The 24689-nt window shown below is 49.1% G+C and overlaps 1 protein-coding gene across 2 annotated transcripts; it reads right to left on the reverse strand.

Moving 5' to 3' along the window:
* Positions 1–592: 592 nt before the first annotated feature.
* GDNF (glial cell derived neurotrophic factor) lies at positions 593–24099 on the reverse strand. 2 transcript variants are annotated; one of them, XM_032851996.1, is made up of 3 exons: positions 23865–24099; positions 19120–19218; positions 593–1294 (listed from the first exon to the last, which is right to left on the reverse strand). In XM_032851996.1, exons 2-3 carry the CDS (start codon positions 19190–19192, stop codon positions 810–812), a joined length of 558 nt encoding a protein of 185 aa, XP_032707887.1. In that variant the 5' UTR covers positions 19193–19218; positions 23865–24099; the 3' UTR covers positions 593–809. The 2 variants fall into 2 exon arrangements, with proteins under 2 accessions (XP_032707887.1, XP_032707886.1); XM_032851995.1 differs by having other exon boundaries at positions 19042–19218.
* Positions 24100–24689: the final 590 nt, after the last annotated feature.

Consider the following 24689-nt stretch of genomic DNA (forward strand, 5'->3'; position numbering starts at 1 on the left):
CCACTTGCTCTCCTGCAAGAATGCTGCCCAAAACCACAACTGGTTTCCTGTTTCCAAGGTCATCAAGGAAATACCTTTGGGTTTGTTTTTAGTCATGAGGACAGCCTTTTTGGTTCCTAGCCAACTGCTTCCAGCCCCGCACACCAGGTTCCAAATCCACCACCGACCGACCGTTGGCAAACCATGCTGGCTTTAGGAAACCTCAGGCTTCGACTTTCAAATTCAAAGGTAACTATCTCTTGTGTCTTTGCTTTTGGTGTTGTGTTGTGTTGGGTTGTTTTGTTTTTACTTCCTCCTCTCCGGGGTATGTTTCCGCTGAGTGACAGAAAAATAAGCCTTTCTTGCTTTCAGCAGTAAAACATCATGACAAGGAACGACATCAGGATGACCGTTTCCCAGGTGTCTCCAGATGTGTGAAAATAAACCACAGGAGATACACTGGTCTGGTTTCAAGTGCATCCGCAACTGCTCCCGGGGCCGGCCGTGGCAGGCTGTGTCCGATGATGGGAAACACCCAACCAGGGACCCCTGCCCTGAACTGCTGGTGACATCGGCTCCCGGCGACATCGGCTGCCAGCAGGGAGAGTCCAGATGGCTGTTTCCTCTCCCGTCCAGTTCTCTGTAGCTGAATCTCCCTCTACCAGGCTCCCCCAATGGCTGCCTTCCTCTTCCTCCTCCTTCTCCTCCTCCTCCGTCCTCCGCCTCCTTGGTCCTCATCTTCCATTCGGGGCTAACATTTCCTGGGAACCTTGGTCCCTTTCTTTGCACTGTAGCAGGAATGCAATACACAGCAGTCTCTGGAGCCGGAGTCAGACACACCCACACCTTTTAGCGGAATGCTTTCTTAGAATATGGTAAACCAGGTTGTCATCTAGAAACGACAGGTCATCATCGTAGGCGATGGGTCTGCAGCAAGCCTGTCCGACTTTGTCACTCACCAGCCTCCTATTTTTGGATAAGTTCTTTAATATTTTGTCGTACATTGTCTCGGCCGCATCGCAGGAACCGCTGCAGTACCGAAAAATCAGTTCCTCCTTGGTTTCGTAGCCCAAACCCAGGTCAGTGACGTTTAAATGTATCGCAGTCAAGACACAGCCCCGGTTTCTGCCCCGCTGGCCTCGCCGCCCTTTCCCCCTGGAACCTTCCAGGCTGCCGGCCGCCGCCTGGCGATTCCGCTCTCTCCGGGGTGGCACGGCCATTTGCTTCTCGGGCGACCTCTTCAGCCTTCGGATGGTGGCCTGAATAAAATCCATGACGTCGTCAAACTGATCAGAATAATCCTCTGGCATGTTTGCTGTGCAGCGAGAAAACAGAAAAGGTCACGTGAGACGACAAGGAGACGAGAAAGCTCGTTTCAAGTGGGCTTCTCCGGGAAAGTGCCTCCAAAGTTAGCCTAGCAGGGACCCCCAGTGGAACCAGCAGCTGGTCAGACTAAGTGACCAGTGAAACCTTCCCCACCGACCCCTACCAGGAGCAGAGGTGAAAATGTACCCTCAGAAGGGAAAGTATCCAGTTAAAAGAGGAGACTAAAATAAATGAAGGGATGACTGGATGAATGAGGAGACTAGCATGCGGGGGCAGATACACTTCCTTGCAGAAAACAAGTCCTCAGAAGCGCATCTTCCGTTTGAATAACATCTGTTTTTTTTTTTTTAATTTTCTATTTTTTTTTAAAGATTGTTATTTATCCATTTGATAGATAGAACACAAATAGGCTGAGCTGGAGACAGAGGGAGAGGGGGAAGCAGGCGCCCTGTGGAGCAAGGAGCTCGATGCGGGGCTCGATCCCAATATGCTGGGATCGTGACCCGAGCCCAAGGCAGACGCTTAATGACTCAGCCACCCAGGCTCCCCAACATCTGCCATTTTTAACCAGTCTGTGTTGCAGTTGCTGTGAGCAGGTGGCTCCTTGAAGGCCATTTTTCTTGGCTAAGAATCGGAGCTGGAGTAGGGGCGCTCAGATGGAATGAGGAGGCAGCTCTTCTCAGAAGTTTGAGAACTTGGGGTTAGAGCAAGGATTCCCAGTCTCTTGGAGTTTTCTGCTCTGTTGCAGCATCTGCTTTGGCTGATCAAGTAAGAGGTGAGGAACTATTTGAACAATTTAATGCATTTCTAAAAGAAGAAAGCCGTTTAAACCCTCTCATTATTAGGGCCTAGAACTCTTATGTTCCCCTCATCCCCATTTCAGGTAACTTAGCATGTTTAGGGTTATCTGTGGCTCAGAAAAAGACACCTCGAAGTAGTCATTGGCAAGAGTGAACGTATTTTGCTGAGACCACGGTAAAGCAGAGAAGGATTACTTTGTGCCTGACTCCTGCCGAATTATTTTGTCATGGATTTTTTTTAAAGGTTTATTTATTTATTTACTTGGCAGAGAAAGAGAGAGCACAAGTGGGGGGGCGCAGCAGACAGAGGGAGAGGGAGAAGCAGGCTCCCTACTAAGTAACGAGCCCGATGCGGGGCTTGATCCCAGGACCTTGGGATCACAACCTGAGCCAAAGGCAGACACTCAACGGAATGAGCCACCCAGGGGTCCCTGTCATGGACTGATTGTTAAAACACATATTAGGAATCCTGTGTGTAAAACAAAATCCAGCTAAGGCAATTTAACTATACCAATTGCTTGATGGATCAATTGATAAGTCTACTGATGAACACTGATCTATCTAGATTATGTAGAACATATAATCTAGGATACATAGTAATCAAAAGAGTATAGATTGTGTGGAACCCCCAGAATGCCTCATTGTCTGATATCTGGGATTTGGCTTTGGAAAGTCCTGCTGGCTGGAAGTCACGAAGCTGCTCCCACCCTGGTCTGGGCCCATTGTCTCTGTTGGGATTACCGTAGCCGCCTTCAGCTCCCTCTTTCCAGCCTTACCCTCCTTCAACCTATTTTCCACTCAGCAGCCAGAGCTGTTAATGTGGGTCATGTCCACTCTGCTCCAGACCCTCCAATGGCTCCCCATTTCTCTTGGAGTAAGAGTCAAAGTCCACACTGGCCTAAGGCCCTCGCTGGCCTAGCCATTCCTTCTCCTCCAGCCTTTGTCACCTCTGATCTCTTCTACTTCTCTTCCCTTACTGCCTCTCCTTCAGTTTTCCAGGCCTCCTCACCACTTCTCTCACACATAGGGTTTCTCAACATTAGCCCCACTGACATTTTGGGCAGGATCTTTCTTTGCCGTAGGAGGCTGTTCCCCACATTGCAGGTTGGTGAGCGTCATTCCCGGCCTCTAGCCAGGGGATGCCAGTGATATCCCCCCACCTTTCCTAGACATTGCCAAATGTCCCTGGGGGCAAAAGCACCCTGGGTTGAGTATCACAGATCAGACACAAGCAGGAGCTCGGGGCCATTGTGCTGTCTGTTCCTTCTCTGCATGTAACACTGTTCCTGCACAGCACCCAGTGGCTCACTCCCACAACCCTTCAGGTCTTTGCTCAAATGTCACCACCACCAAGTCCAGCCCTGACCCCCATGTTTAAAATACAATGTGTCCCCAAGCCCGAATCCAGACCCCCTGCCTTGCTTCCCCACCCTCTACCATAATACTATCTTTCAGTGCATTATAGAACTGATTTCTTAAGTTTTTTATTTGTTGTCTGTCTTCTCTGATAGAAAGTCAACTCCAGGAGGGAGAGACCTTTGCTTGGCTTGTTCCCCATGGATCCCAAGCACTTAAAATAGGATCTTGTCCCTGGAAGCCCACCATAAATTTTGAATGAAATAGGGCACTTCATAAGGGGAGAAGAAGGAGTCCTTAATTTTTCAAGGGGACGCTTAGACTTCGGTTAAGAACCACACCATCATGAAATAAACAGCTCCCAGGTAAACAGCCCATGACGTCACATGGGAAGCAGTCATGCCCTGAGTGACACCGTCATTTTCCACCCGAGAGTGAAATATCTACCTGGCCTGCTTCCTGCAGCAGGCAAGTCTCTCAAGGTCTGACTCCCCATAGGGCTTGTAAGGGGCTCTCTCTGGGAGGATTGGTGTGGGAGGAGCTCTGATTAATCATTTCCTTGGAACCACTTTCTAACTGAACTTCTTTAAGAAGTTTTCTGCTTAAAATACAAAAACCTTTAAATCACTCTGTATAAAGAAATGAATGGCTTGAAGAATGAGCTCCTTATGCTATTTGTGATTTTTTCCAATAATAAGCTCTGAAGAGGAAATTAGATGTGCTCAGTTTCAAAAAACCGTACTTGTATAGAAATCTGAACTTCTAAAATTGGTATTTTAGAGGTGATTAATCAAAGTTCCGCAAAAGTCTTCATGTTTCCCCAAAAGACCCTTTGTGTGACAAAGGACTCACACGAAGGGATCCCCCCTAACTCTATTCAAGAATTCTTGAATAGATCAGTAACTTAAGAACCTGGGGACATAGAAAGTCAAAATCGATTAAGAACTGAAGATTAATCAGAAATCAGGATGAAACATTACTAAACTCTTAACATAAACACATAGGAAAACATTCGAGTTATAAAAGTTCAACTTATATTGGTTTAGGGACTCATTAATTTATGCAATGATAAATTACATACTTTTATATTACTGGAGTTATAATAACAATTTGAATCAGTATTTGTTCTTATTTATTGCCTGATCCTTTCAAAGTGCCCCCAAAATCATTTTCCCACCTTTTTTTATGACATTTTGACTACATGGCTCTGTCCATTGGTTTTGCTTGCAGGTAAAATACAGAGCACCCTGCTAAATTTGAATTCACATAAATTGCAAATACATTTTTTGTATAAGCAGCCCTAAATGATGTTTGCAACTTACTTATACTTTGTTATGAGAACGTTTAGTTCCTTTATTTAAAATTCCAGTTGGCTTTTCAAGGTGAAGAGTATAGCAGAGAGAATGCACCAGCCGCTTATGCTTTAGGATGAGGGGGTAAATGGATTATTAATCCTGAATCAAAAGACTTCCAGGAACCTGGGAAGCAGTCAATAAATGCTTGATGTAAAACCGAAGGATATAGCTGGTACGAACTTTTCCTTCTGGTGGGAAAAATCTCCCTCATGCCTGCTGGATAATGTGGTAATATTTATCAAAACCCCAGTTTCAGGCTCCAAATGATTCTCATTGAGCTCAGAGGTTTTTTTTTTTTTCCTTCCCTTTTTCCTTTCTTCTCCTTAAAAAATAAAGCATAAATAAATAAATAAATATTTAGTTTACAAGTTTTACATGGGTATGAATTTTGGAAACCTGAAAAGGGTAACATTCTATTTTCCAAGAAGGGTCGGGTGGGTGGCCGACATCGCCGCTGACCCACATTAGATTTTCCAAACCACAGAGCAAATAGGCCTGTCTCTTCCAACTAGATTCCTCATTCCAGGCCTCTTGATGCTGACTGAGTTCCCTTATGGAGAGGCGCCTTAATTTATCAACACGAGGCACTTCGGGGGCACGAGGAGCTCTTGGCTTCACTGTGCCTATTCTTAGAAATTCTGTAGAGGCCTCGAACCCCGGGCTCTGGCCAACCCAAAGCTGCCTCTATTTTCCAAGAATTCATGGAACTGAGGGGAATGTAGGGGATTAGGGTTTGGATTAGTTCCCTAAATTAAAACTTAATGGCATATCACTTTCTTCTGCATCCTATAAAGGGCTTGGCAAAATGTCAGCTATACAAACAGCCCTCGTGGGTAGTAACTTTGATAGTAAAATACTTGCAAACCACAAAAAAGGAGCATCATTTTTAAAAAATAGGTCAAACACTTGCTCATTTCCCAGACCTGCTTGGAGGATATGTCCTGGAAAATCATGTCTAAAAGCTAAAGTTTTTGAAAAAAATCAAAATACTCAAATGCATTTAAAGTGACCCTTCAGTATGCAACCAGATATTTTGGCATTATTCTCTTTAAAATATTTTAACTTTGATGTGTCCTTTGTATAAACAGTGCTATTTAAACAAATGAAACCTTGTACTGGGGGAATATTTCTGGGAACAAACCGTTCACAGCAGAGACCTTGCCTCCCTTGATTATGGGGAAAGACAGTAAAGTCACCTCAGGAACAAAGGACTGGGATATTGACCATTTTGTAAAGGTAATTGAGTTTTTATAGGAGCAATGTAAGGACGCAGAGTACTTCTTGTAATAGCCTAAGTAAAAAGTACATAATTCAAAACATTATCTTAGTTAAGCAGGCATCCCATGGACAAAACAGTCTCCTAAATATTAGATTTCTCTTAAGAACAGTACAGTTAAATCAAAGGGGTCCTTTTATATTCATATCAGGTTATCCACCTCTCTGCCCCAGCCAGGCTGTTGAGCGTGTGGGAGGGGGGGTGTCTAAGCCAGCCTTCAGCTTGTCTGCAACCCATGGGCCCCAAAGGGAGGCAGCACAAGGAGAAGACTCCTCCCCCAGAGTGCAAGTGGGCTCTGGGGACAGAGGAAAGGTCCCTGAGGCTCTGAGAGTTCCAGAAAATAAAAGGGAGGAGGGGTAGGGCTAGATCCTGGTACCCACAGAAGCCTCTCTTAGAGGAACAGTCTTCCAGGCCAGAGTCAGCCTCAAGGATGCAGGGGTCCCAGAGAAAAGTCCCGACTATCTCTTGCTCTGGGGGAAGACTAGCATCTGTACTCCACTGTAAGGTAGCCAGCTGCTATGTACCAGAAGGGCAAGGGTTAACACACTGAGGCCCACGGGTGAGCTACTGCGTAAGCCAAGGCCACACAGGTCTTACTCCAGGTAGTGCCCCGTTCCAGTGGGTACACGCTGGGGGAGGTGGCTGGGGGAGGTAAGGTCACGGAAGGCTATGTCAGGGCTGCTGAGGTGCTGCGCAGCCTGTCCTCACAGGGAGAGCCTCCCCGAAAAGGCTGTTCACAGACATGAGGCGAGGGGAAAACCTGGGGGTGGGAGTATTTAATCGGATATCTTTACCTGCCTGTACCCCAGATATAGTCCTGACTGCTCTGTAGAGTACCCCCATGCAGAACACAAGTTCTATCGACACACATGTATACGTACATACATGTGCGCATACATGTGCACACATGCGTGTTTATATGAAAAGAATCAACCTGACTGATAGAGCTTCTCCAGAAAATTCCCAGGCCATGTCATTCTTTGGAATACATTATTTTTACTTTTCAATAAAGTATAAACATGATTTTTCTTCACTAATACTTAAATACTGAAATATTGTAAGTATTAAAAAACTTGAAAATTCCTCACATTACAAAATTTCATCATTCTATGTTTTAAAATAACAGCTTCCTTGATGCACATAAAATATTACCGATATAAAGGAGGGACGGATGCCTCTTTTCCTACAACATCAACTTTAAGCCCCACAACATCCCTGCAAGGCTAACTAGGGACTGGGTATTATTTTCACTTCGCAGATCGGGAAACTGAGGCTCAGAGAAGATGAAAAGAAAGGCCACGTGATTCATAAATGTGGTCTCTTGGTTTAAAGTTCAAAGTCAATCTAAGGCTCCATGCTATACCTGTTTCTAAGTACAAAAACAAAACAAAACAAAACAAACAAAAAAAACTTACTACTATGCAGCTTTTTAAGTCTCAGGGCATGTGGTAATTTACTCCAGAACAAGTTGAAGATACGCTGATTTCACCTGTACACATTCACCAAATCCAGTGAGAAACAGACATTCTGTTGGAAAATTCAGCACAAACTGAGTTACGTGAAGTAGATGCTAAACTCGGGCTCCTGCGGGCCACGAAATACAGTAAGTCGTCTCCGGGAAGGGAACAGCCATTCTGTTCAGGGCCACCTCCCATGCCCTGGCTCTTGCATATCACTCTAAGGCAGAGCTGGCAATTTCCCACTTAAAACCGGAAAACCAGCAGCCAAGGGCGGCGGCGGATTCCGACAGAGAGGCCCCATCTCCGGAAGCTCCTCAAACTCACTCTGGCACCAAACTACGAGGCTCTCGGGGCAGAGCTAGAGAGAACACGGCCTCGAATTCCAGTCTGGGGTCAGTTCCTGACCGTCTGAGGACCTTGGGCCAGTCACTGAGTCCTCCTGAGCCCCACCGGACCTTCTCTAGGGCCCTCCCCAGTGCTAACGGCCTGAGATGCAGATGGCCTCTGTCCTGGGGGCGGCGGGGGTGGGGGTTGCTGAAAACATTCATTTTGGGTGACCTCTGTCAGGGAGAGGCCCCCTCTGGCTGTCACCCCAGTGGCATTCTGCCCAGGGCCCCCGAAAGCATACGGGAGGTATTTTAAGGTCTCGCAGTTCTTGACCTTTTCAGTTTACCTCTTGGCTCAGTGCATTGGTTACATCTGAAATAATCACCACGGCATGTCTCTCAACTCAACATCTTCCTCTGCCCCATGCAGGAGAGGTGAAAAGAAGTGTAGAAGGAGTCTCAAGATACCCTAGGTTCTAGGGAGTTCTAGGGGTTTCTAGGGGGAGGCATCCTTACACCTGAGTCTCCATCTGTAAAGGAAGGGATGGAGCTGATGGCCTCGGAGAGGACATACTCCACCAACACGCTGTCAGCCTTCCGTCTCCATAGACGGGAAGTTGAATGCTAAACTTGCCATTCTCTTAAAAATCTCTATTTTATCCATTTCTGTTTTCACCGCTTCAAGCATGTTTGGGTCATACCCAGCTTATGATTCCAAGGCTCGAATCCCCCACTGTGACTGCTACCAAATGGATCACGGGTCCAGCCCACCTTGCAAGCTGTTGACTCTTGTTCTATTTGACCTTCAGCGACCTCTGAAATGTGTGGTGTTATTCTACAACCATGTTCTAGTTCTCCGAAAAATTCTACAGAGTTTTGTCATCTGCTCCTACTTATGTGTTAATTTTGCCACTTATTTGAATTAATTAAAAATAAAAAGCCTATGGGTCACTAAGCACCAGAATGCAGATACGTGTCACATTATGTAACGATCATCATCGTTTTCCAATTTTAGACAGAGTACTCTCCCAGATTAGATAGACCGGCCTAGTCCTCGGGTACTCCTGGGTTAACTTCAAGAGGGGTCTATGGCATCTAGTTCCCTAAGAGTAACTCACCAGTTGAGGTGGTTTACTAAGTCACTGTGACCATTGCCAGAGCTATAGTGCATTTTCCGCATGACCCTTGGTTTGTTGACAGGAAGGCATGACATAGGTTTATTTGAAAAGTATTCACTTTGTAAAAACACCAGTGTTTTGTTGTTTAAAAAAAGTACTTCTGGATCCTCTCAAGGCAGAAGAAAAAGACCCAACTAGTATGCAAACCATTTCAGAATATAGAAAAAGGAGCCTTGAGTATACTCTTAAAAGCCACTTTGCTCATCAAAATGCCATTTTATTTACCATCTCCACCTACTTTGACCAACATCTCACACGAGTATTAGATATACAATCTTGAACTTTTATCCCACAACTTAACTAAGAAAACCTGCCATGAGGGTAATGAAAATTATTCCAGGAAGACAAATAGCCCCGAAACCTCACCGAGGAAGAGACAGATAGTGTATTCATTTTGCGATCAGATTCTGATTGCCCGGCTCTGATTTCCACCTATGTGGTCCACGCTTTCATTATAGTTATGTTAATAATTTTACAGTAAATCAGCACGGCTTCCCTGGAAGGAAAATGTCCATCCTCTTGCTTTAAAGTCACAAACACACCCCACAGGGTGTCCATTTGTTAACTAATCCGTGAACACCTGGCGTGAGCTAAAAGCACTTCACGGTCAGCAGTAAACACCCCCATGCTAACGAGCACACCCCATGAGCTCTGAGATTGCATTTATGAAAACCTTACGGGAAGGTGAGAAAGTTACCCAGTAAAATTAAGCACTCAAATAGCCACTTGGGAAAAGAATCCCTTGCGGTGTTGAGGCAGGTGGGTTTTGAGGGGAAACTCCAAAAGGACCCTGGGAGCAAAGGAACCTTTGCTTCTCCCCTCCCACAAAGCCCTGCATGAGGCCAGGGGCCCCACAATGCTCCGGGGCTCTGTGTTCTCATTCCCTCAGACCCTCCCAGGGGCCCACTGAGCGGTGGCTAAGAGGAACGCTGACGGTCTGAGGGACTTGGGCAAGCAGAGGACCGGCAAAAGAAGAGGAAAATACAGGGGGTAAAAGAAAAGTGTTCCCTGTCATTTGAACCAGATTCCTACGGTCAAATGTGAGGAGGGACTTGCTATGCAACCCCCACCCCCAACCCAGGTGAAAGAATTTACTGGCATCTCAAGACTCTTCATGGAATCAGCTATACAGATCATTCAAAAATGATTGCATTTACAAAATCAGCCTTCCACCTCAGTGAGAGAGGGGTGCTTCTTGCCCATCTCACTCATTTTACTGTGAGGCCATGCTGGGACCATGCAGGCATGTGTGGCTCCAGGGGAAAAACCGGTATCGGTGGCTCCTGACGTAGGACACATCATCAGGAACTCAGTATTCTGAGGATTTTTACCTGAATCTCGTAACATAGACAAAGTCACACAAATCCCAACTGAAGGGCAAGTCTACAAAAGAGCAGGAAGACAGCGTGAACTCTGCAGAACCTTCAGTGTCATGGGAAGAAAAGGCTTGGAGCTATTCTCAAGGAAAATAAAGAAAGGTGATCAATGGGGCACCTGGGTGCCTCAGTCGGTTAGGGGTCTGCCTTTGGCTCAGGTCCTGAACCTGGGGTCCTGGGATTGAGTCCCAGATCGGGCTCCCTGCTCATTGGGGAGCCTGCTTCTCCCTCTCCTCCTTGCTTGTGTTCTCTCTCACTATCTCTGTTGTTATCTCTGTCTCTCTCTCTCTCAAATAAATAAATAAAATCTTCCCCCCAAAAAGAAACATAATCATCAAATGCAATTTGCAATTCTTGATTAAGGGGAAAAAACCACATAGGATATTATTGTCACAGCTGGGGAAATACGAATATGGATTGTGTATTGGATAACAGTATTGTTAAACTTCCTGAGACTGATCATTGAACTGTTGTAATGTAAGGTAATATCCTTGTTCTTAGACAGTATAGAAGTATTTGATGTTATGTTTGCAACTAATTCTCAAGTGGTTCAGGGGACAAAAATGAAGCAAAATGCTAACAAGAGGTCAGTCTTGGTGAAGCACACGTGGTGTTTATTGTACTATGAACCATATACTATGAAGTCCCATATGAATAAACCAAGATATGCTGAAGTGGGTGGTTCCATATTTCATTCTAGCCAGACACTCACGGCAAGGCTCTGGGCTTCCCCCATCTGCCTGTCTACCCAACCATATCTTCGTCGTGTAATTAGGATCCAGAATTAGGATGGTTGTCATGGATGTATATTAACATGTGTCTTTGAACTGGAAATGAATTCGTATCTTTTCTGACCAAAAAGTCCATTTATCTGGGTTAATTTGATTGCTAGTTTCCCATGAATTAAAGAAACTAAATTTGCAGCTCGAAGATTTCACTACACATATTTCACTTCACATATATGTGAAGCCCACCACCCTAATGGGCTGGAAATTACATCTGGTACGACTATTAAACTTGTGATTCAAAAATTTTAGGTAACCTCTTAGAAGTATGCAATAGTTTTTCAACATTCTTTCTGCAGATTTACAGACAAAAAAGATTGAAGACTTTTAAAACCGTGCCTTTCCACCTCCATGACCTTATTAAAGTCATGCAAAAAGTGGGTTTGCCTCTCCTGAGCTAACTGATAGATTCCCAATAGTGACCCCAGCTCTCCCTGTGCAAACTCACTCCTGCTCCCACCATGGGGGTCACTCTGGCCCTTATGCAGTGGCCCTCGATTTCCCATGTGAGTGTCCCCTTCCCCAGGGCTGAACAGGACTGCTCTAAGAAAAAGTACCTCCCGGAAGGCCTCCCAAATTCTGTCAGCCTACAAAACATATGAGCAGAACTCACTTGTCCCCACATGTTAGGAAGCCTCCTCTCACAGCAACAGGCATTGGTGGTATTGGCATATGTACAGAAATTCACGTGTTTCCTCCTTAAAAGCTGCTGATCTGGACTTCAAAGTAGCCACTAATAATAGGAGCCTAGGCCCACTGCCACCCAAATGGAAATGAAAAAAGGCCTTAGGGGTGTCTGAGTTCCTCAGTGGGTTAAGCGTCAGCCAGGTCAGTGCATGACCAGCTCAGGCCATGATCCCAGGGTCCCGGGATCGAGTCCCTCTTGGGACTTCTTGCTCAACGGGGAGTCTGCTTTTCCCTCTGCCTGCCGCTCATCCTGCTTGTGCTCTCTCTCTCTCTCTCTCTCTCTGTCAAATAAAAAATAAATAATTTTTAAGGGCTTAAAAAATTTAATATTCTCTACTTCTATTAGCTGACTCTTTGGACTTTCTTAAAAAATCTGTGTTTCAGGGTTAGTGAATGTATTTTTAACAAGCCAATGTTTGTGTTTTCTTAAGCTACTAATATGGGAGCACAGTCTGTGTAAAGCCAAGAAATACTGGCTTTGATACCAGAAGTCTGAACTCTGGCTTCACCACCTACTAGATTCGTGACCTTGAGCAATGCTTGAGGTCCCATTTCTTCATCTGTAAAATGGGATACAAGTATCTCCTCCAGTCCCGTAGAGCTCAACGTACTCAATTTTTGGACAAGCTACAAAACTTATTCGTTTAAAACAGAGTCAACTGGGGCGTCTGGGTGGCTCAGTGGGTTAAAGCCTCTGCCTTCAGCTCAGGTCATGATCCCAGAGTCCTGGGATCGAGCCCTACATCGGGCTCTCTGCTCAGCAGGGGAGCCTGCTTCCTCCTCTCTCTCTGCCTGCCTCTCTGGTTACTTGTGATCTCTGTCTGTCAAATAAATAAATAAAATCTTTAAAAAAAAAAAACAAACCAGAGTCAGCCATCTGGATAGCCAAAAGGTGTTATGACAATAATTTTAATATTCAGTTTTTATTTGTAGTTATTGACTTCTTTGAGGATTAAAACGTTGATTCAATGGTGTCTGTGCCTAGAACATGCCCTTTATTGTGCCCTTTTAAAAAATGAGAACACAATACCTCAAAATGAAAAATATGCCTAATGCTACAGACTCCACTCCCAAGCAGCTCGTGTGCCTGAGTAGCTTTTACAGTGAGACGGCTTTGCAGCGAGAGCCCACACCCACAGCCACCTGCCGGCTCAAGATACTCCTGTAGCCCTCCACTGCCATCAAACACAGCAAATCCCTCCTTGTCCCAGATTTATAGCATCTCATCATCTGGGGATCACCTGCGGAGATCCCCTAAATTTCATACCACTTCCCGCCACCTGTCCTCAGCTCTGGACAGGAGGTCTGGAGTTACCACCTGCCTTTCCCCATATCATGGTCATAAATTTGCCCATGCTTCTCCCTAGTCTGGAATGTGTCTTTTCCCTTTTCCCTTCCCTTCCTAATACCCATCTTTCAAGTACCAGCTCAAATCCTCCCTCTTCCCTGAATCCTTTCCTGCTGTGATCTCCAAATCCCAGTGACCTCATTGCTAAGAATTCTTACCATGACCTCAGCTAATATAAGCCCCTTGGTAGACATATCTATCTGTCTGACAATCCGCCCACCCACCCATCTGCTTCTCCATAGTTTACAACCAGACCATAAGCTGTTTAAGTTCACCATTTTGTCTTTTTGATGCCACACAGCACCTAGCACATGAAAGATACTTAATACTTGCTTCTTGATTGAACTCAAGTGATTAATTAAAGAATAAGTGTTTTAATTGAATGAAGGTGCAATGGACCATTAAGTGCTAAACGAACAAAGATGAAAGGGACGTTGGGGGGGCGGACTGCCTTTATTTTTATATCACAAAAAGTAGAGTCTTTTCAGCATAATTCTTAGGCTGTCAGATCAGCCGAAGGTCCTAAGACCGGCCAATCCAAATTAAGCCTGAAATAGATTTCTCTAAACAGCAACAGTGTAATATCGGTCTCCAGACTGGGGCCAGAGTGAGATGCTGGTCTCAGATCTCAAGTGAGGAATCCATTCCTCCTGAAAGGGTCGGACATGAAATTTCTTGATTTCAAAAGCCTCATCCCAAAGGGCTGTGTCCCCTTCCAGCTTAGATTTACTTTATCATAGCACTGCTCATCACATAATAAAGAAGAAGCAATAGGTAAATGGTGCTTCTTCATTCCAAGTTCTATATCTCATAACATAACATTAGATTGGAAAGCTTAACATTGAACTAGCTTCTAGAAGTTTCCTTTGCTGGATAACAATAGGCTGAACATTTAGTAAAGTTCACCAGAAGGGTTTTGCTGTGTTTCCGAAACATCTTAAATTAAGCATCTTAAATTAAATATCCAGCAGGGATCACTTAAAGCAGAAATACTCAATACAGGTGGCCTATCACCCACATTCCCCTATCACTTACACATATGGGTCTGCCTGTCTTGGCTCCCTTCTCCCCAGTGGGGGAAGAGGGTCTCCCTAACATGCCCATGGGAAGCTGGTGAGGAAAATTCCATAGGAACTCCATGGGCTCAAGAAAATGGGCAAGGGAAGGAGCTGTGAAGCCTGGGAAGAGCCAGGGGGCCTGAGCCGGGGAGCAGAATCCCAGGCAAGGTTGGCCTGACCAAGTGTTTACCAAATGACAGACTTTGGGGCCCCAATTTGCCTCCTTGTAAGGCTTGCATTTCTTTCACTGTCCATACTATGTTGTGCTGCTTGAAATCCCACCATTTAGAGCAACGTCTTGGCAGAGGCTGAAGGAAAAGGTGGGAAAAAGGCTTTCATCGGGCTGTTGGAAGAAGGAAGATGGCCCCTAATAACAGCAGTGCTTACTTATCAGGCACGGGCTTTACAAAGCATTTCCTCATTTAACCCTCAAAGCAACCCCAGGAGAAAGCTGTAATAGCATCCCTATTTTCCAGGTGAGGAAACTGAGGTTTGAGAGATTAAGTAAGAGCTGGTTGTGTGGCAAGGCTGGGACCCAAACCTAGTCTAATCCAACGGTGGGAACTGGAAATCTTGCTTGTTGGGACTCCCTGATTTCTTGCTCTGTGCCCTCTTTCTGCAACTTATGGGAACTGGCACCCCGGGAAGAGGCTCTAGCCTAAGAATACTGTGACCTGTATTTCAGTTATATTATGGTTTACACCTAGATTTGTGTGGGCTGGCCTGGGAACTGGATATCTTGCTTTATAAAATTGTTTCCATAGGAAATTTCAAGATGTGCTACCCAACTGGGGGAATATAGTCTCATTGTATTACAATAAGTTGTGTATTACCTGTAATTATAATTTAACAATGCCCAATCTTTCTTCTACTTGGCCTCTGGTCACATAAGAAGTCTGCCCTCCTGGTCCAAGGCTGTTCGCGTTTAGTTCTGGTTCACAGTGCTACTGGATTGTACCACTGCTGGACATACTTCCACTAGATAGTATGCTCCGTGCAGGCAGAGACTTTTGTCTATTATGTGTACCAAGTACTTCCCAGCACTTAGGACAGTGCCGGGCCCACACAGGCACACATGAACTATTTGTCGAATGAATACATGATTTCAGATAGCAAATTTTAAAACCACATGCACTTTATGCTTTTGCTTGTGAAACACATTTAGAGCTGTTATCCACGGCCAAGATCTGACATACAACTAAGATGAACTAACCTTTAAAAACTTCAGACAACCTTGTGCAACAGGGTTTTAGTCGCTAGTTGAAGACCTTCCTCCCACCTAAAGTGTTTTCCCCTAAGCAGCAAAACCGAATGCTCTACTCTATGTCTCCGTGATTGGGGGAAACTCTGGTCCCGGTTTAGCCGAACTGCCTTCCACCATTGTGGAGCTCTTGCACTCTGGGCAAGCTGCTTTACCATGAGGAAGGGAAGGGGTTAACTGTGTCAGCTCTACAATGCTATGAGATCTGCAAATTTCACCTTCTAGATTCCTCCCAGCCTGCTCTAATTATCCTTTGGAGAAGATGTTGGCAAAAAGCAAAATACAAGAAAAAAGATCACTAAAGGGAAAAAGATGTCCTTGGATGCCCCAAAGGGAATACCACAAGTCCTTGAGTTTAGACAAGTTCACAGTTGCCACAGGAAGCAGCCACATTTACTTTATATTGAACCTGTAGGCAAGCAAGCAAGCCAGTTACGCATTCTATGTGGGTAGTTCACCCTGTGAAAATGCTAGGAACAGAATTCTGGCTGTTTCATTTACACTAGAAGCAGCAGGACACCTGCAACCTCAGGGGTGAGGGTGTGAAGGCTAGCCCCCTTCAAACAGCACAGAGTGCTAAAGGTGGCACAAAAGCACCTTTGCTCAATCACTAAGTCACAGGCATTTGAACAGTGGAGGGACTATTTTCCCAACGCAACTCATGACTTAATGTTTTTGTCCATAAGCATTAACCAGTCGCACGGTGTACGGTGTGCAAGATATAAATGTCAGCACCATGACGGGAGCCTGCTGACACTGGTTGAGCGTTCGAAGTCTGCACGCTGTCATTCCTCTGCCTTCCCTGCACTAACAGCTTGCTACCGAACTGAACATACCTGGAAAGAAATCAACTTGGCTTAGAACACAGCTCAGTTTCTCTTTGGGAACATTTCTGTTTCAAGTGTCCTCTAGGATCTATTGGGTCTTCTAGCAGATAAAATGGAATTGGGTGTGTTCTGCTAGTTCAAATGTAAATAGAGTAGTAGGAATCTTGGCCATTGATGACTTAACATCAGTTGTGGAAAAGGGAAGTAATCTCCCTTCTCCCACCAGTCCTTTGCACACCACCACCCTGCCCTCATCAGTAGGATTAATGCTACCCTGCTTGCTTTGTCACTGGTTGTATCTTACATGGGGCACAGATTTTCTTAGGGTATTATCAAACGAAATGTTTCAATCCTGACTACACATTAGAGTTACCTGGGAACATCTAAATCTCCCAAAGCCCAAGCCACACTGGAAACCAATTAAATCTGAAGCTCTCAGGGTGAGGCCCAGCATCAGTGTTCCATTAAGGATCCCTGGGTGATTTCAAAGAGCATGAGCTCTCTCCTTCTGAGTCTTTTCCCAGAGGACAGTGAGGGCAGGACCATGAAGGCCAGGGGACCAAGTCTTATAGCCACTGGTGTTTTGGAGTAGAAAGGCCTCCCCTTACTGCAAGGTTGTAAACTGTTCACGGAGTTGTAAAGTACGTATGTAAGTTGGCCAAAGTCAGAATTAGTTAAAAATAGAGCCAGATGGGGCACCTGGGTGGCTCAGTGGGTTAAAGCCTCTGCCTTCAGCTTGGGTCATGATCCCAGAGTCCTGGGATCGAGCCCCACATCAGGCTCTCTGCTCAGCAGGGAGCCTGCTTCCCCCTCTCTCTGCCTGCCTCTCTGCCTACTTGTGATCTCTCTCTCTGTCAAATAAATAAATAAAATCTTTAAAAAAAATGTAGAGCCAGAACCAGGGGCACCTGGGTAGTTCAGCGGGTTAATCATCTGCCTCAGGCTCAGGTCATGATCCTGGGATTGAGCCCCAGGTCCGGCTCCTCGCTGAGTGGGGAGTCTGCTTCTCCCTCTCCCTCTCCCTCTGCTCCTCCCCCGCTCATTCTCTTTCATAAATAAAATCTTTAAAAAAAAGAGAGAGAGAGAAAGTAGAGCCAGAATCAAGAGCCAGTATTAAATAAGCCTAGGTAGACAGGATACTACTATGCTAGTTAGACTTCCATGAATTAATCAGCTTCATAATCAGGCACAGTCATATTTCTCCTGAGCTTTCTGATTAGAGAAGTATTGTCTAACATTGTGTTCCTGTTCCTCTGGCCTAGGCTGTTAGAGTGAATGAAAAGCCACTTACTCAGCTCTCATGGGTACTATTCTGAAGAGAGTGATACTAAGGGGCATTTTAAATTTAGGTTTCTATTAGAGAAACTTTTACGTACACTAAGGTGGATATTCATGGCTGAAACCAAAACCTTTAAAAATAAATTTATATAACTAATTGACAGAAACTCTTAAAACAGTTACTTTAATTTCAAGACATCAACCATGTTCTTTTGCTAACCTTAAGTCACTCCTGAAGTCTTAATTTGGTTTAGAAAAGGCACTATTTCCTCTTTCTTGGGACTTCTGGAAGAAGAGACTTTTATTGTTGTAATTAAGCATAAAATAAACATCACATTTCCTGCACTGCATTTTCAGCTCAAGGCCACTAGGTTTGGGGGACTCACAGCTGACTTTCAGGGTTGCTTCTCCTGTGTATATGACTTCAGTTTGTTTTAAGTGGAAAACAGCTAGTGGGATAATGGAAGGCCACAGTGGCTAGGGTGACATCTGGGCTACAGCTCACTATTGCTTTTTGGGGGGTTGTGTCAAATTTTCTACATAGTTCCCCAATAACCTTTAACTTATAATGTATGCACATACCCTGCTTAATGCAACAAATAAACTGAAGAGCCTAGGGCAAATTATATCAAATCATAGTTGACATGCCCTAATAGAGGTCTATCTAAAACATTTTTGAGAGGTAAATCACAGATTTTTATTTATTTATTTGTATGTTCTTTTCTTAAAACTTAGTATTGTCATGTGTGGAGCCAACTACAGCTTTCCCCCTAGTCCTAGCTAGCACTATTTACACTTAAACCTTTCTAGAACCGGAACTTTTCTGAACAGATTTGACACTGCCCAGATGCTTGTTCTGGAAATCGAGGCCCTTCTGTGTTTTCTCTGACTCGGGCTTGGTTTTGGAAAATCTCAGCCTCTTCCCTTGCAAGGACAGTTCAGGATGGAAATACAACTGTTTCCAGAATTCAGCACAGCCAGGCACACCCAAACGGATAAGAAAGGAAAAAAACAAAACAAAACAGGAGTGCGTGTGTATGTTAGGGAAGCGGAGAAAAGGGGACAACTGTGTCTTTTCCTGCGGTGCTGGTAGTGACTGGGGGGAAATGTTCATCCGAATGCTAAACGGGCAGCAAAAAAAATGTGATACCCTCTGGGCTAAGCAAACCAGCACGTGTCCCATACGGACGGGGCATCAGGGCTTTTGGGCAGCAGGCGACAGGCACACCCTGGGAGGGGGGCTACCGCGCGGGCGTGGGAGGCCGTCCCGCCGTCCCAGCTGTCTTGGGGTGTGTGCGGGCGGCGGGTGGGGGTGCGTGGGGGTCCGCCGGCGGCCCCCCCACGCGGGGAGGGAACGGTTCTTACAGTCACGGCTCAGCGCGAAGGGCGCGCGGCGGCGGCCGAGGGAGCGGTCTTCAGCGGGCGCCTCGGGAGGCCTCTTACCGGCGGGCAACGGGAAGGCGGACGCGGTGTGGAGCAGCACCAGGCAGACAGCCACGACATCCCATAACTTCATCTTAGAGTCCCGTCCGGCAGCGGCACCTGCACGGGCAGGGGAGAGGACCGGCGGAGGCGCGTTAGGCCGGGGAGCCCAGGGCGCGGCATCCCCGCGGGTCCCAGGGCCCTGCTCCAAACTCGTCACCGCCCTCCTCCGGGACGGCTGCAGCCCAGCGCTTCCCTGGGCATCCCGCGCCCTCCTTCCAAGTCCCCAGCTCACTCCCCGGTCACGGGGGCGTCCCAGGCGCGGCTAGGTCTCCGCCTCCAACCTACTACCGCCCTTCACTCCAGCCAGCGGATCCCAGGGGTCAGTTTCCTGCCGGGCCCGTGCCCCGTCAGGTACCAACACGACGGCACCACGATACCTGGCCAACACGACGAAACCCGTACTGGTGTCCCCACTGCCCCATTACCCCAGGGGACGAGGGGACAGCTGTCACCCTGCGTCCTCCGCCCGGTTCGGGGCCCTCCCACCTTCCCATAGCTCCCAGAGGTCCCGGGAACCAACCTTCAGAGCCAAGCAAGCGGTCAGCGTTTCATTTTACGAATAAAATCAAGGACCCTTTATCCGGGGTCCAGATGCTGCGGTCAGCTGGCTGGGGCAGGCTTTGTGGCACCCCTCACCCTACCCGCGCGCTTCATTCCTCCCACTTATTTATAGAAGTATTCTGTCGCTGAAGGAGTAGTAGGGACTTGGGGACTTCTGGCCTGTGTGGGAACACCTGCGTTAACGTTACTTCCCAAAGCATCAGCTAGGTTTAAAATACTACTTCCACCTCTTAAGGTTAGGAACATTAACGTATGAAAGATCTAGGGGAGCATACAATAAGCGCCCAATAACTGCTTTAGCATTGCTGTTAGGTAGGGTTTGCATTTGCCTTGACAATTTTAATGCTTGCTTCTATACCGGAACACCCTCTATTTCACTTTTGTAGTTTTGCGAGATTCTGATCCCCAGTCCCTTCTCCCGGCTCAGAGGAGTCTCGAGCTCCCCACGCCGGGTATCCAGGAGAATGGTACCCTGCAGCGCGGGCAGGGGAAGGCCTAGACCACCAAAGGATGCGGAGTTGGGGCTCAGTTCTCTCAGCGAGGGGGTTCCGTTTAGCTCCTCAGCCCTCAAAACCCCCAGAGAGTCGGCCTACACCAGCGCAGCCGCGGGCGGGGGCGAAAAAGGCACTGTCAACTCAGGGCCAAACCCCACCCAATCAGCGGGTGGAGGAGACCCAGGCACTTTGGGGTGTGGTGTTACCTCGTGTCTTCCCAATGCCCGTGTTCCAGTTTTCAAGGAAATTAAGTGGAACCTACGGGATTCAAGTAGTTAAATTATGCCTCCTTCATATACGATTCTAAGGAAAATCTCCTTGAACTTTCTCCATGGGAGGAGTACGACAGTGTGCAGGTAAACGCAAAAACTCGGCCTCGGCATCTTTCGGGGAGCTCCCAGGCTCACCGCCTCCCGCCCCCAGCCCTACCCCCATCTCCACCCAGAACTCCCGCCTAGATTCCCTCGCAGGCCACCCGGGGAAGAGTTTAATTCGGCCGCCACCTCCCACCGCTGCGGAGACGAATGCATTTTCCATCCCTCGGGCGTCTGTTAGCTACGCAGCTGTGGGCCTCGGGGTGTTTGCAGGAACTGGGAACTCAGGCAACCTGCAGCTAGCTCCCGGCCCCTCTTGCCGCGAGGGCAGGTTTACAAACCCGGGAAAAAGCAGAGGCTCTAGATTCTGGCGCCTGGGCCCAGGGAACACTGCACCGAGGCCGTGCAAAAGGAGCGCACAGGAGAGAACTGGAGGGGACGCCCCCTCGCCCCGGTGCCAGCTCCAGGGTGCGTGCGAAATGGCTGGCGGCCCCGAGAGGCAGGGAGCCCCGGGGTTAATGCGCCATTCCAAATCACGGTGCCCGCCAGCAGGAAGCAACCGAGGCACCAGATTTCCCTTCCGCATTAAGAGGGTTTTCCCCTTTTTTTCCCCGCTTGGCCGACGGAGAGCTTTTTAAATTGGACGTGGGGATCCTCAATTAGAAGTGTGGAGAAGCTGGCAAAAGAGGAAACCGTGGAAAAGTCTCCGCTTCGCCAGAGGAGGCTCCCGGCTCCCGGCTCCCGTTCCCGCCCGCGGCCGGGTGCAGCGCAGGCCCGGAAAGCGCTCCCCCACCTCCCCCGCGGCAGGGAGGGCTCATTCCTCCCTGCGAGCACCGCCGGCCCGGCCCCACTCGGAGCGGCTCTTCAGTTCCCGGTATTTGCTGGGCGGAGGAAGGAGGGGGTTTGGGAGCTGAGCACATACAGTGGTCTGTCTACTGGGAAGCTTTTCCCAGGGCCCATCTGGGCGCCCCCCTCCAACCCCCCACCACTTCCCGGTTTGTCTTTTTATCGCTCTCTCAAAGCACAGCTGCAGGACGCGTTTTTGCCGCAACCGGCCGCCTTTGCTACGCGCGCGAATTGCTTAACGCGCTGCCACGTGCGGTAACCACGCTCTCCTCCCGAAGTCGGCTCCGCCAGGTGCCCCCGCATCCATTCTTGTACCCCACAGCCTACTTCCCCCACGGCGCCCGGGACCAGTGCGCCCCGCAGGGCAAAAGGGGCGCTTAGCGGGCGCCCGCACCCGGCGGTCCCCAGGCCCGCGGGGGGGGAAAGGGCGCCCCAGAGGGCCCCAGTACCGGCAGAAGCCACCGCTCACGGTGGGGCGCTTCTGGGTTCCCAGCACCAGGGGGCACCAGAAACCGTCCGAGTCCCGTGGCGCCCACGCGAACGAGAGGCTGCGTCATTTTAAGTATGAAATCCGTGAACAAGCACCCCCGGTCCCCCAACAATCCTCCCCAAATCCAAATTACCCCCCAGAACTTCCGGATGTGCTCACCAGCTTGCCTGCTTTTCAGGTTCCTACCTTCCATCCTCTCTCCCGTTTTCCCCTTCCCACCTCACCTGATCTGGTTTCTCGGTAACCTGCTTTTAGACTTTCCCCCTCCCCCAATTCCCGCGTCACCATGACAGCTTCCCCTGGGGTGAGCGCCCCCGCCGCCAGTGCCCCCGCACCTTCCTCTGTCTGGCAGGATGGGAGGTTTGTTTGGGCTTCGCCTTCAAGATCCAGGTCTCAGGGAGAGAAAGGGGAGGCGGGGTGGTGGGGGGCGTTCTGTAACTCGGGGGTTTTCTTTTGGGATAGGGACAGAAGTTACTGAAGGATGTATTGCTTTTCTTCAGTGTGCCTCGTGTCCTAGCCTGACGGAGGACTTATTTCCCCGTAACTGCTGGGCCCAAGAACAGGGTAAATAAAAAGTGGACATTTTCTGCATGCAGCTCTGGGGAGAGGTCTCTCTGGTAAGGTTCCAAAGACAAGGTTCTAGGTCCGGGGGCACCCGAACCCCTTGCGAGATTGGGCTGGGAACGCTGCGGGCCCCCTGAACACCTGACACTTATTGAAAAGGCGATACTGTCCCCCTACCCCCCCCCCCCAAAGCGAATGTGTGGCTGAACAGTGAGGTTGACAGTTGGTCCCGGCAGGGCAGAAGCCCAGCAGCTCCCACTTCGAGGGCTTTGCAGGAAGAGGCGCGTGCGTGGAGTTGGAAGCTGCATTTCTTACTCGGAATACTTAAGCGTATTTTCAAAATACTGTGCAAGAGTCGAGCACGCTCTAGCACACCGGCATCAGAGGCCGGAAGAGTTGTGTTTGTCCCCGCCAATGAGCAAAAATGTTGGGAGCAAGGGGTTGGGCAGCCCACCCTCCTCCCCGGGGCGCGCACGTCGGCTCTGCGGGGCGGGTTTGCTACAGCCAAAACTAGGGAGGTGCCAGGAGGCTGGGGGTTCCGGTGAAAGTCCATTCCCCTCCCCGGTGAGGGTTCGTTTTCACTGGGTGGGGCTGGTAAACCAAACCACGGCGCAGTCAGCCCAGAGGTGGTGCAAGGTAGTTGCGGAGAGTGTTAACGGGGAGGTGGCACAGAGTTACAGGACAAAAGAGGTCATTAAAGTGATCACTTCGATGGCCTAGCGGAGACTTTTGAGAAGTTTTAATAACCTGCTCGAGGCGGAGACCCAAGTCCTGGACTGTCCAGGCAGTCCCTCTCTTAACCTCGACGGGCATGGTTTTCTGAGGTTTCGGGCATTAGGAAAGTGCAAGCGACCGGGTTCCGAAAAGGGCGAGGAACGTAGCTTTGCAAGACGGCGCTCGGAGGACGTGAGCCCACAGTTTTTAGGCTCTCAGCACCTTTCAGAAGTCCCTCCCAGGGTGTGCGCCTTTCCTCGGAACATACCCCAACAAGCTCAACAGTAGTTACGTGCCCGCAATGAGATCCCTGCAGTTGCGCGTCCAGAGAAGGCACTTTCTGGTCGCGGTGGGTTCAAAGATGACCCCAAACCTGCCCGTCCCAGGACTTGACAGAAGAGCGCCCCGAGGAGCCAGGGAGGGGAAACTGAACCTCTCGCACATTCTGGGGTCCACAGGGATCGGGGCACCAGATATCTTTGTCCACGTGGGGAAGGCAACCGGCGTCTCTGCAAGGCCAGCCCCTCTCGCGTCCAACTTCTCTTTCTCCTCTACCCTCCCGGTGCCTCGGTTCGATCTAGTCTTTTCTCTTTCCGATCTCACCGCCTGCTCTGGGGTCCAGCCGCACCCCCTCTGTCTCCCGCGCCCTGCAGGCCGCCGCGGCCGCCGGCGACTCAGGCGCCATCCCCCTGTTCCACCCCGGCCCGCTCTCCCACTTACCTCGGATCCGGTCTCCGCAGACCCCCAGTTGGACATTAATTCCAGGAACCCCGAGTCCCAGCCAGGAGCCCCATCCGCGCCGAGGGCAGGAGCGCAAAGCCCCGCCCAACTGGTTAGGGGGCACGAATTCGCAATCCTGGGGCAACGAGGGTGCGCAGGAGGCGGTGGCCAAGACTTCCGCCGCCGCCTCGAGAAGAGCGAGGGATGCCGACAGCTCCCCCGCCGATGCCCTGCACCCCCAGAAACCGAGGTCCGAGCAGCCGCCGCTGCCTTGCGTGGGGGGGGGGGGGGTTGTGACACGGCTGCGCGCGCCGCGCTCTTGGCCGGGGCTGCGCGGGCCCGGGGCGCGGCGGGCGGCTCAGCTGCGGCTGCCGCGCTCTGCGCCTTCTCGGGGCGCAGCGCCTGGAAGCACGAGATGGGCCGGGCTGATGCTGCCGCCGGAGCTGAGGTCTGGCCTGGAAATCCGATCGAGACAGCACGTCAACCGGCGCGGGGAGTCCCGTGAAGACATGAGGGCGCCAGGAGCGCAGGCTGGTCCTTGAGAGCCCGGGCCGGGGGGCCGGGGTGGGGGAGGGGAAGCGCGGGGCCCCAAGAGGGGAGGGGTCGGGAAGCGGTTGTGAAGGAGGGAAAGGAGAGCAGTGAGGAGGCGCCCGCGCTCCCGAGGAGGGGGCTCGGGGTGCGAGTGGGTGACGCGAGGCGCTCCTCCCCGGGGTGCAGGGAGAGCGCTCAGCGCGTGGAGACGCTGCCGGGTTGGCGTCTCCTCCTCGCCGGGTAGATCCGAAGGAATGTGTGGAGCTCCGCGCAGACCAACCGAAGGGGGCAATC

This window comes from Lontra canadensis, unplaced genomic scaffold (assembly GCF_010015895.1).
Source record: "Lontra canadensis isolate GAN:19392208 unplaced genomic scaffold, GSC_riverotter_1.0 scaffold5, whole genome shotgun sequence".
NCBI classification, from domain to species: domain Eukaryota; kingdom Metazoa; phylum Chordata; class Mammalia; order Carnivora; family Mustelidae; genus Lontra; species Lontra canadensis.